General features: G+C 39.8%; 1 protein-coding gene across 6 annotated transcripts in view; it reads left to right on the top strand.

The window, feature by feature from the left end:
- HECTD4 (HECT domain E3 ubiquitin protein ligase 4) overlaps positions 1–12,511 on the top strand; it is a 124,483-nt gene that overhangs the window by 40,136 nt on the left and 71,836 nt on the right. For 5 of the 6 annotated variants that reach the window (XM_037879155.2, XM_043529482.1, XM_037879157.2 and 2 more), the window contains exons 8-13: positions 2,354–2,546; positions 6,952–7,113; positions 7,222–7,335; positions 8,999–9,139; positions 9,526–9,758; positions 10,280–10,425. In XM_037879155.2, the coding sequence (XP_037735083.1) occupies positions 2,354–2,546; positions 6,952–7,113; positions 7,222–7,335; positions 8,999–9,139; positions 9,526–9,758; positions 10,280–10,425 (989 nt within the window). The remainder of the gene's footprint in view (positions 1–2,353; positions 2,547–6,951; positions 7,114–7,221; positions 7,336–8,998; positions 9,140–9,525; positions 9,759–10,279; positions 10,426–12,511) is intronic. The other variant, XM_043529483.1, reaches the window with a different exon arrangement.

Below are 12,511 nucleotides of genomic sequence, written 5' to 3'. Positions count from 1 at the left end.
TTCTGCACAGAAAAAAGGCGCGGAACGATTGTCTGCCGTTGCTCTGACAGAGGGAGGGGGCGACTGACAACATGGCTTACGGGGTTTGCTTACAGGGAATTAAAATCAACAAAGGGGATGGCTTTACATCAAGGAGAAACAAAAACAACTGTCACACAGAATGGCCCCCTCAAGGATTGAACTCAAAACCTTGGGTTTAGCAGGCCAGTGCTCAACCCACGGAGCTATCACTCCCCCAGATATTTCAGGCAGGACTGAATCTCCATTAAACTTTTCAAGGTGCCCTTGACAGACCTCACCGAAATGATTGTTGGCTGTTGATTTCACGGAGGGAGGGAGGGGGAGCAAATGAATACAAAACAAATCTGGTGTATTTCTTGTTTTGATCCACTCTATCTATCTTTTACATCTTTGGCTGGCAGCAGACGGTGCAGTAGGACTGCTAGCCATCCTCATCTCCTGGCTGCTCACTGTAAGATGGTACAATAGGACTGCCGGCAGGACTAAAGAGAATGGCCTGGTTGAGTCACTCCTATTTTAGTCCCTGCGCCCATGTCTGCCCAGGCGCTCCTGACCAACCTTACCGAGGCAGCCAGGAGCACCTCGGACATGATGACGATGGTTATCAGGCCTATTGCACCATCTGCTGCCACAAGGCAATGGGTTGCTGCTGTGTAGCAATGCGGTACCGCGTCTGCCAGCACCCAGGAGACATACGGTGACAGTGAGCTGAGCGGGCTCCATGCTTGCTGTGGTATGGCGTCTGCACAGGTAACTCAGGAAAAAAGGCGCGAAACGATTGTCTGCCATTGCTTTCACGGAGGGAGGGAGGGCCTGACGACATGTACCCAAACCACCCGCGACAATGTTTTTGCCCCATTAGGCATTGGGATCTCAACCCAGAATTCCAATGGGCTGCGGAGACTGCTGGAACTGTGGGATAGCTACCCACAGTGCAACGCTCCAGAAGTCGACGCTAGTCTCGGTACTGTGGAAGCACTCCGCCGAGTTAATGCACTTCGAGCATTTTGTGTGGGGGGACACACAATCGACTATATAAAAACGATTTCTAAAAAACCGACTTCTATAAAATTGACCTAATTTCATAGTGTAGACATACCCTTAGTATTGTCAGTACCAATAGACTTGTGCAGTGGGTATATTGGAAGCAGTATAAATAGTAGAAATGATGAGCAAGAATCAGAAATGTAGGACTGAAAAGCACCTCAATAGGTCATCTAGTCCAGTCCTCTGCGCTTAGGCAGACTAAGTATTATCTAGATATGATACAGCTGTGGGCAATAGTGCAGGTTCTAACTCCCTAACTTGCAGCAGACTCCCACTGTACTGGCCCCCGAACTATTATTCTCCAATTTGCATGGAATCTTAAGAAGGAGTTAAGGACTTAAAAATAAATCTAATTTGGCAAACATGTAAAGGTGAAGGGTCTTCCCATTAAGGTAAGGGATTCTCCAATTCATTTCCTTTGTGTATTGCTAGAAAAAATGAGTTTCAGTTTCTGAACGACCTCCAGTTGCATCCCTTCAGAATGTGAGCACTCTGGGCGGGTGTTTCTGGCCTTGGCGCTCTGTTAGGAATGTCTTTTGCAGGGGAATCACTTTAGAAAAAGCTTTCATTCATTCCTGTTGACAACTCAGCCACTGTCTGACTTTTTGTGGCGTTACTAGTTAAAATACTCAATTTATTAAATGTCTGATCAACATAACTGTGCTGGTAAAAATATTTAGTGTAGGTTAGGGGTGTGCTTTAAAAAAAAAAAAAAAAAAAGACATAGCTATATTTGTGCTTATGCTAATGTAACTTATATCTGTTCTCCGAATACCAGTGTATTAGTATAACTATACTGGTAAAATCTTCTTAGGTTAGACATGGCCTAGAACTTTCCCAGAACTGCATTATGTAGGGAAAATCTTCCGTTCAGTTTTTCAGCTAATGTGTGACTTAGACTTTTACAGAACTTACTCATAAAAATTTATTTTTATTTTAGTATAGTATATTTGTTATAGTTAGATTTTTAACTACTGGATTTTATATAATGTTAACTTCAATTTTATTTCTGGAAAGTTATTTATGGCAACTGGACTACTACTTTTCTATTTTCCAAAGTAAAAAATGTCTAAAGATGATCAGTCATGATATGATTTTGGCCATGATATAATAATCTATATTTCTAGGTATTTCAGTCACATCATTCACCACGGTATCAGATTTCCTTGCATACATCTGGATCTGGTTTTTGCTTCTCTTCTCATTTTGTGAGCATGGAGGAATAAAATCCTCAATCTGTTAGGGACTTAAATATCTAAGGATCTTTTTTTTTTCATTTGCATAGGTAGAAAATGATATATGTATAGCAAACCCTCTTCAGGAGCGCATTATTCTAATGAGAAAAGAGGGAGAATCTGCAAAGAGTATAAATGAGATGCTTCTGAGTAGGCTTTCAAGGTACAGAGCCTCCCCATCAGCAACACTGGCTGCTCTAACTGGCTCTACAATTTCCAATACATTGAAAGAGGACCAAGCAGGTCAGAAGAGTTCTCTTCTTCTTTACAATAATTTTTCACTTTTGTTTGCAGTGATGCATATTTACAAAATTATTTCTCTGGCTGTAGAATTCTGAAAATCCTACATACCTGTACATATAGTGTCTTTAAGTTTAGGCTCTTTACACTGCCATCATATACATTACTGTTACGAATTTCTTAGGATTTATTAAAATTCTTTAAAGTTGTGTGAATTTCTTGTAAAGATCATTGCTTTTGGAATACCTCATGCAAATACATACTTCAGTACAAGTGCTTAACACTCAAAGTTCTAATAGCAAAATAACAGTTCATATTCACGTAAAATACACTGCTGCAAGGGAAAAAGATTGATCATGCAAAAACTGTAGCTGTGGTAAACACAGCACCCTTTTGTTGCTAGTTTATGGTTCAGTTCTGCCACCCTTACTCTGACTGATAGTCCCATAGCTTTCAATGGGACTATTTCAAGAGTTACTCCTGGGGGAATTCTGTGCTTCTGCATGTGCGCATAATTAATGAGCCATGCATATTTTTAATTTTTTGTGCAGAATAAAGCTTCTGCCAAAAGGTTGCTGCAGTTCCGCCTTTTGCCCAACAGAGAGTGCTGTGGCTATAGAACACAGCAGCAGCTCCTGGCTAGCAAGGGAAGAGAAAGGCACTGCAAAGAATGCTGGCTCTATCAGGCCAGGTCAGGATACAGACAGTGTGGGGTGCTGGGGCGGGGCAGAAAGGGGCTTATAAGGGCTAGTGGGGGAGGACAGATGGGGCAGGGCTTGAATGGGAGTGGAGGCACAGGGCTCTGGGGGGGAGGGAGGTGCAGGGACACATTGTGATGGGGGAAGGCATGCAGAGCTACAGAGGGACAGGAGGTGGCTGAGTGGGGGCACAGGTACCCATGGGGATGAGGGCACAGGGACACACAGACAGGGAGAGGCAGGGTGGGGGCACAGAAACACATGGGGAGGGGGGACAGGGGGAGTGGGTACAGGGACACAAGGATGGGAGTGGCTGGGTGGGGGCACAGAGACACATGGGGACAGGGTGAGGGAGTACAGGGACACATAGGGACAGGAGACTGTGGGGGGTACAGAGCCACATGGGGATGGGGGAGTGGGTGTCTGGGGGTGGAGGGACATGTGGACATGGGGTGCAGGAACACGTGGGGACAGAAGCAGATGTGCCTGACTGAATGGGACAGGCTAGGGGTTAGCCAGGAACTGCATGGGGGAGGTTCCCTAACAATCTCTCCCCGCCCCCCAAAAATACCTGTTCCATACTTTTCCCACCCATACCCAACAACCCTCCAAGTTCACACCCAGGCTCCTTCCCAGCAACTTACTTCCATCTCCCTCAGCTCCTCCGTTATCCTTGACTCCCCCAAGCCTTTGCACTGCTTCTGAGGGGTGCTGGAAATATGGTTCTGTATTGTAGTTTAAATGAGTTACTCAGAGTTCTGTATTAATATGCCTATTAGTCAAAAAACATTTACTGAATATTTTTTGTTGTCTGTATTGTTACAGACATACTTGCTGACAGTATTTTGAAATAAATGACCAAAAATAATTGAAACTAGTGTGATTATATTGTGTTCTTTTAACAAATAAAATATGCAGAATTTTGAAGAATTTTAAAATGTCGTGTGCAGAATTTTTAATTTTTTCTCACAGAATTCCCCCGGGAGTAAAGAGTACGGTATTACACAGTATTTGTCACTGGCATAAAATATTAAGAATATGATATACTCAGTAGACTGGCAGTAGGAACAGTTAAATCATGTTAAAGTTAATTTAAAGTTCAGTATGAGTGGTTCCTTAGATTTCTTTTACATTCAACATAACATACTGCAGTATATAAAATGCAAATTTTGATTGAGAAGCCATTTAAATATTTCAGCATGAGGGTTTTCATTTTTTAAATGTAGGAATTGTAGAAAAGTAGGGTAAAGATCAAATTAATTTGTACTGCAGATTGATCTTGAATGATATTTACAGCCATCCCAATCCCTTTGTCTCGATGTTGTTATAAACTCCTTTAATTGGACTAAAAAGAAAAATTCATCAGCCATAACTTGTAAAGCTTTCCTAGATTTTGGTTAAACTTATTTCATTGAAGATCTCATAATACTTTGATTTTAGTCGGGTAGCTCCTCAATTCTATTTAATTCTACGTTTCCGAAAGGTCTATAGGAAAACTGAATGTCCAAAAATAAAACTAATGGCTAGATTATGGGAGTGGTATGTCAGACAAAACTGACTTGATTACCCTCCCAGAAAACTAATTGTATTGTCAACTCCATGGTTAAGTGATTATTTGTTGTTGTTTTTTTGTCCTTAAATGACCAAGATACCGTCTTCGATATGGGGGGTGGGGGGTACAGCTTATGAAGGGGTTTGAGGAGAAGCAGAAGGAGATTGGAGTGGCAACCAAGAGGAGTTTAGCAGATCTATTCTGAATTGATTTGCGGAGGGTCATATGATTTTCATGGAGACCAAAGATGACATTGTGGGCCAGAGTTTTGGTAGGGGGTGTAGAGAGGAAAGCTTTGATTTTGGAGATGATGTAGAAAGAAAACTGACAGGATTTCATGGTAGATTTGATGTGCGGAGAAAATGAAGGAAGAGTAAAAATAACTCCAGGATTGTGAGCCTGTGCGTGGGGGCGGTTATGGAATTGCCAATGAGATGAAGATAGAGGAAAATGAAGGGAGGCTAGATGCATAAGTGATGTCATAAGGCTTTAAAAATGGCATTAGTAGTACAATGAGGCAATATTTAGAGGCCTTAAAAATTTTCCAAGAAATCCAAAAGGATCTTTTTCTTCAGAAGATGTTTCACTTTTGGGCTATAAATAAAGGCTTACATCGAACCATTGACAAACCTGTAACAATAGCGTGGTGAACTATTTTCTTCTGGCATCATTAATCCTTACTATGAATAGGATACTTCAGAAAATGCTAAATCAGTTTCCAGTAAGTGTCCTATCACAGCCTTTCAAAATGAACTTTTTGTTTCTGTTGGCTGTGGAAATTGTTAATCATATTCTTAGTTTTTTATGCCAGTGACTGTGTGTGTTATGAAATTTCATTATACTTGTGTAAACTCATATTGAGGTGAGGGATACTCCAGTGTGATACACCATATTGTTTGGGACATCAATAAACAGGTGGTCCAATTCCCATTCAAAGAACTCATCGAGTACTCTTTTCACACTGTAGCACTGTTGGAATTGCTTTTTGGGCACTCTTCTGGCATACCTCTTCATTATTGGTGAAATAGCAAATATGTGTGACATGGTTATTGGTATACTAATTGTTTATATATTACAGTATTACTATTCTTTATGACTTTATTGAAACTACTATATTAGTTTCACTTTAGTTTAGACAGGGTGTTTGAATAGTGTACTGATCACTTTCTTTGCATTCTGGGGATTTTTTTAAAGTTCCTTTTCTGGACAAACTTTCTACGTGTATGTCTTGAATAGTTCTCTTCCTTTCTTCAAATATGCATTAAATAACCTGGAACCCTGGGTTCACTGACTAGTGATGAGATTACTGTATACATATGGATTTTAAAATATCTCATGTATCCAGTTACATGTTATAAGTTCCTAAATTAAGAAAATACTCTAACCAGTGGAATGTATATTTACACCACTGCAAATATTTTCCTAGTGTTTTTGCACATATCCTTTAGATTGTTACAGGGAGTGGAAAGAGGTATAATGGAGATCTTGAAAAAACTTTGTTGCCTAGTAGTGAATAGGAGTGCTTCAGAAAATAAAGTATGGGTTCCTCTTGAACAGTCAGTATTCAGAGCAGTGTTGATCAGCTTTGGCTGGAGCTCCACCCTCACCTTCTTGGCTGGAGGCTAGATCACCATGATTTAATGGATATGGGACAGGGTAGGGGGATTTCAAGGGATTAAAAAGTGGTAGTGAATCCCAGAGGGCCTCTTGTCTTAAAACTTCCTTGGGCTTTAAAATGTTGCTCGTGATATTTTGCTATCTTAGACATCCTTAGGGCAGATTTTTGTTTGCTTCTCTGTATATTATACCTTGTATTAGCTTTTAGATTTTTTTCTGATGTTTTTGTTGTCGTCATTATGGAAACTAGGGCTTCTTATTTGTATTCATATTTAAAGATTGTTTTATTCAAATTATATTTTAAAATGCCACTGAAACCGTGCATGCCCTCTGAGGAATTATCTCCTAATGAGGGGGGGAATCTTTAGAGTCCACTGGCCAGCCCCACAAGTAACTTCCAAAGGCTGCAAAAATGTTAGATTTATCAGTATTTCTGATGGATTTATTTAAACTCCAAAATAGATTGTATTTAGGACTTCTATCTTGCTTGCTCTCTATATCTTACTAATTGTTTGATTCATTGCTTTATTTAACATTTCAGCTGCTAACACTAGTTGTGGGCTACCACTAAAAATGTTACGAAAGACTCCAATGTACACATGTGGAACATATTTGGTGATGTTGGTCCCACCTCCAGGTGGGTCAGGCAGCTCTGCGACACGATCACTGTTTGGTGGGACAAGTGGTTTGTCATCTTTGAAAAGTAAGTTGTTGACTTCTTTGTTATCCTTACAGCAGATTTCAGAGACTCTCTTTTTTTATCATATTTTAAACTGTTGAGAAATTAATTTGAGATTTATTTTTTTTAAAGTTCTTGCTTCTAGCTTGGTATACAATATTTCAGATGGGCAGTTCACAAGCCGAGCGGATCTCATTGATGCCGCAGGAAGTTCGCTTGGACGTGGTGCTCTAATACCAGGACTTGGTAAGAAATACATTTATTTTTAGGGACATTCAGTATTAGAGATAGCAATCTCTATTTTCTAAATTATTTCTTTCAATTTCCAGTAACTTCCACTTTCTTTTGTAAAATTAAATAAATAAAATTACAACTTAGAAAATGTGATGTGAAAATTCTAAAGAGAGGTTTTTTCCTGGTTTCTTATGCTTTGGTTTGCAAGTTTTGAAGGTGCACTCTCTCTTCTAGAGAGTGAGAAGAGGTATTTACCCTAGGTGGCGAGAACTTGGAAGATTTTTTAAATATCCTTTGTATTACAAACTCTTAAAAGAAAGAGTCAGTGTTGAGAAGATTTGAACTTTCCTATCTTCACTATAAAAAATAAATGTATTAACCAGGAAGATTTCTGCTTATATTTTCTTATTTCCCTGTGACTTTGGTTTTCACAGCTTCACTTGCATTTGCGTTCTGGACTTGGATTACTTCTGCCAGCTCAATAGTCAGAATGATACAAAATAGAATAGGAATAAATTGTTAAACACCAGCTACGCTAGGTACCAACAGGGTTTTAAACAATGCTTAATTAAAATGTTAACTAGGATCTATATAGGACTCGCGTTGACAAGGATCAAAGGTATAATTTTTTTAAATGTTCGCTAAAACACTTTGGCCAACATGTTTTGAAACTCTAGCGCAGACAGGGCTAGGAGTATTTTAACAATCAAGCTGAAGGTTCACCTCAATCCGCTTAATGTCTGTCACAATACTACTAGTCCAGTCTACCCTTGAGTTTTGAAATGTGCTTAAATATCTTCTATCCTAGTCTAGACAAGCCTATAGAAGAATTTTCTGCAATCTCATGCAGTGGGGATAGTGCCAAGTTCATACTTTTCCTCTCTCTCCTTCATATAATTTCTCAAGATCCAGCTATGATGGTCTCACGCCATTCTTGTTTTTTCGATGTATTGTGCCCACTTGTAGGCTCCTCAGGGAAGATGTCTATTTGCTTACCACTCTTCACCAGTTGCACAGCACCATACATGCCACCAGCTCTATAAATAACCTGCCAAAATGGTAACAGCAAGGCTATTAAATTCAAAACAAATGCAATTAATTATGAATAGAGATAGCTAAAGTATTTGAAACTGCTTTACCAATTTTTCTTGAACAGCAGCATAAGCAAGGGGTAAAAATTTTGAGGTCCGTGGTAACTTTTAAAAAACTTGAATGACATAACCACCTCCCCCCCCCCATGTCCGTCACGAAGTACGGTAATTTTGTCAAGTGTCCGTTGCGCAACATGGTGGTGCCGACTCCTGAGCATAAGATGCTAGCCCCAGCATTTCAGCCAGATGACTAATTGGTAGCAAGCAATTTGAGTGATAAGGACACTGAGGAATACTAAATATAGCACTTAAGGCATTTATTTGTTGGCGCATGAGGGGTTTGCACTAACCACATTAAGAAATTTGCTTTAAAAGATTGTTATTCTTAACCCCTATCCTTAAGCACCTTGATGTGTCACATAATGTAATTGAATTAACTTTAGAAAACACATTAAATCCACATCTGATATAGCAATGTTTGAATTGCTTTCCAAGAAAAAAATTCTAATAGAAAATACTATCATCAGACAACTTTTTAATAAATAAAAACTATATTGACTCTTTTTTGTATATTCTCTCTTCAGGTGCATGTTATGATACTATGAATAACATGATATGGACGTGCTCTAATGACTATATTGATCAGTGGTGTAATCCTGGAAACCAAGCATTCCATTATGTCTGTCAGAGACTGGGAGTTAGTCATATCATCACAGAGCCCAGAGGTGAGCATATAGTCAGCACTTTGTATAAGTGTAAGTAAAATATGAGATTAACATAGTCGAAACTCACATAAAGCACTGAACATACTTTCTTCAGAAAGCCACAAGATTAGTTACAGCATATTACAAAATTACTTGATCGTTATTGAAGATAAGAAAAAAGCTTTTTTTGTGCATGTTTGTTGGTTTTCTGACTTCTGCCTTTAACACTTTTAAAAACTTGAACAGAAATCTCTTACCTTTAATGCAGACGATAGCTCTGAAGTGCTGCAGAATTTCAGTGATGCTAATGATGGTTTCATAACATATTTTAAAAATGAATGTAAACTTGATATATGCACCTCTGTGTTCATAGAGAGAAGTATGATCATTTATTTTTTTTCTTTCAGGAGATGCTATAACCACAAATGAGGTTATCAACCAGTTACTGCACCACGTTGGTGCCATGTGCATACACCAACTAAATCTGCTTGCAGCCAGTAACAATCTCCCAATAACAAATTTTTTGGGCAAACAACATCCAATTGAAGCACACCATCTCAGCAGTATTTGCGACATCATGGAGAAAGCTATGGTGAATGGAGATACTTGCATTATACGCTGCATCCTTGTTGTCTTTCAGGTATAAACAAATCTTAAATATATTTTAAAATTAACTCTGTAAAGGAGACTTTAAGAACGCAGACCAGCAAGTAAGCCTTTTTTTAAATGAATGGTGACTTTGTATTGAGTGGAGAAGAGCTAATGGACATTAACCTAGAGATAACTTCTTATTTTGCATTTCTAGAATGTGTTATAACCTAACATTAGACCTCTTTGAGTTCTCATCTATGTTTTACAAATTGGATAAGATCCAGAGAGGTTAAGTTATTTGCTCAAGGACAAGGGTGGTTTGTCTAGTTTTTGTTAAGACACTGATCACAGATTCAGTAGATCTGGGTTCAATTCCTGACTACCACCAACTTTGAGCAACCTTGGAGAAATTATTTAGAGTGTTGGCCATAAAAATGTTTAAAGTTGGCCTAACTCTGCTTCCATTTGAGCCACTATGTTATAGGTGCTTTCCTGTATGAAGCACTTGCCTTGAGTAGAGAAGAAATCTGTTTTTAATATTGCTGTATTTTCTAACTATTGTTTTTGTAGGTGGTTTTTAAATTTTTCTTCAGCCCCCAAACTGAGAGAAATAGAGACATTATTAGAAGGTCTGGCCTTTTACTTTGGCAGTTACTGATGGCACCAAAGAGCCAGATTTGCCCTGAAATTCAGAAGGAGGTCTGTCTAGCAATCAGGTAAATACCAATGTTACTTTGTCAAAACAAAGTGAAACTAAGATCTTAAAGATAGTTATGAAAAATCGTAAACTGAATGTAATTTCTTAGTTCACTGTTATTTCTTAGTACACTGAGCCATTCAAGTTAAAAATACAGCTAATCTGAACTTTATTATAAGAATCCAGGATTTTGTGTGTAAACTATGCCTTTGGCAAATTTTAGATAAATATGATCAGATCTTGCAAATTTGGTTGGTTTGGAGGGGAAGAAAAATGCAGGATGTTCTATTAAGTGGTGATGGTGATGCAGTATGCAATAACTACATTATGCCTACTTTAAATTGCTCCTGCAGTTCCTATTGGCTACCCTTTTTTTCTTTTTCTTTTAACCTAATCAGGAGTATGGTGTTATATAGCTGTCATGTTTCACCCAAGAGTTGTCTGCATTCAGTGACGGGTGTAGTGTGTTTGTGTGTGTGGTTTATATATGCTTTGGGGTGAAAGAATCTATGTAAATGATGGTGGTTAGAGCAATGTTTCAGAAAGCAGATTTGAGGGTTTTTTGTGTGTGTATGGGGGGGGGGGTGAACAGAGGTGTGAGGACAAGTGAAGTGAGTGGGGTTTGGGGATGCTATAGGTTGAGGATGATTTTGGAAAAGTATGAAATGGGTTGCAAGGGTATCCAGGCTTGCGGTGGCAGGAGACTTGTGTTTAGGGATGAGAAACCTGTGATGTATAGGAGCCCTGGGATGGGGAGAGCCCGGTGTCTTTGTGTTGCGGCATCAGCACCGAACAGATGCTTCAGCTCCCCAGCACACTAGGCACTAGTGCTGAGGGAGCAGAGTCACAGAGCCTGAAAGGCACCGCTGTCCGTTTGAGCTACAAGCTGTGAAACTTTTCTGTGGTTTATCATGACAGCAGAGTGACCAAGTAGAGGGCAATAAAGTGGAAAAAAATGCAATTGTGTATCAAGAGAATCAGAAAATGTGCATCTCAAGGGCAAATAATGTTGTCACAGGTAACCTAATCACAGATTGCAAATCTGCTTTCAAGTGGGAAACGTTCCAAAGCTTGAGAACAAAATCTTCCAAAGATCAACCTGTGTGCCTTTCTTATAAACCACTAAGTTACAAAATGTATACAGCCATTTAAATGCACTAGAGAATAGTAGTACGTGTTTGGTTTGAAGGCCGTCTTTTCAGGTTTTATATATGCTGCTGACTGTGTTTACTGCGGATATTGATAGAACAACAGTTAAGTAGTTGTTACAGCATTTGACTAGATTCATTGTTTTTGGTCAGCAAATATATTAAAGCATTGTATCTTATGTAAACAAAGGAGCAGATCTGTAATGTTCAGGAAGGATTTCTTCTTATTGTAGTAAAATAATAAATTCCAAGTTAACTTTGAGGTTCATATTTTCTGACTTAAATTTTGAGTTAAATAAATTGTGTTGTAAGGCACTATGAAATGTAGAATCTCCATGTGGTGATGGCTATTCTAAGTCTACATTTCAAAGTGACTTGACTGTGATCAGTCTTGGGTCAGAGACTGAGTTGGGGAAAAAACTGCAGAAATCTTGGCTCCAGTTCACTCCTGTAAAATGAACAGTAGACCACACACTTATGTTTGGTATGAGACACATTTAATAAGGTAAAACATGTCTATACAGTAGCTCCTTTAACACTATAAGCCAGTGGTCTCCAAAGTGGGGTGCGCAAGACGATCGATTGTGGGGCGCAGCAGGAGGAGCCCCGCAGGAGGGAAAAAATAAAGGGGAGGGAGGTGAGGCGGCCCTGAGTCCTCCGGCCCATGGAGGAGCAGGGGCAGCCGCGCAGCTGACGGCCGGAAAGAAGCGGCACTTTCCCCTTCAAAGCTGGCCGGAGAGAAGTGGCGCTTTGAAGGGGAAGGCGTCGCTTCTCTCTGGCTGCGCGGCTGCCCCTGTTCCTCCTGAGTCCTCCGGCCCATGCTCTCAGGGCCGCATTCCGAAAGGGGCTTTAGAGTGCAGGCCCGGGGCCCCTTTAGCCCAAGGCCCAAGGCCCTGAAGCCACTAAAGCTCCTGCTTTCTGGGTGGCCCTGCTCGGGTTGGGGAGGCAGCTCCCAGA

The sequence above is a fragment of the Chelonia mydas genome, chromosome 15, assembly GCF_015237465.2.
Source record: "Chelonia mydas isolate rCheMyd1 chromosome 15, rCheMyd1.pri.v2, whole genome shotgun sequence".
NCBI classification, from domain to species: Eukaryota; Metazoa; Chordata; order Testudines; family Cheloniidae; genus Chelonia; species Chelonia mydas.
Note: the sequence above shows the minus strand (reverse complement) of the source record. Positions and strands in the feature narration are given on the sequence as shown.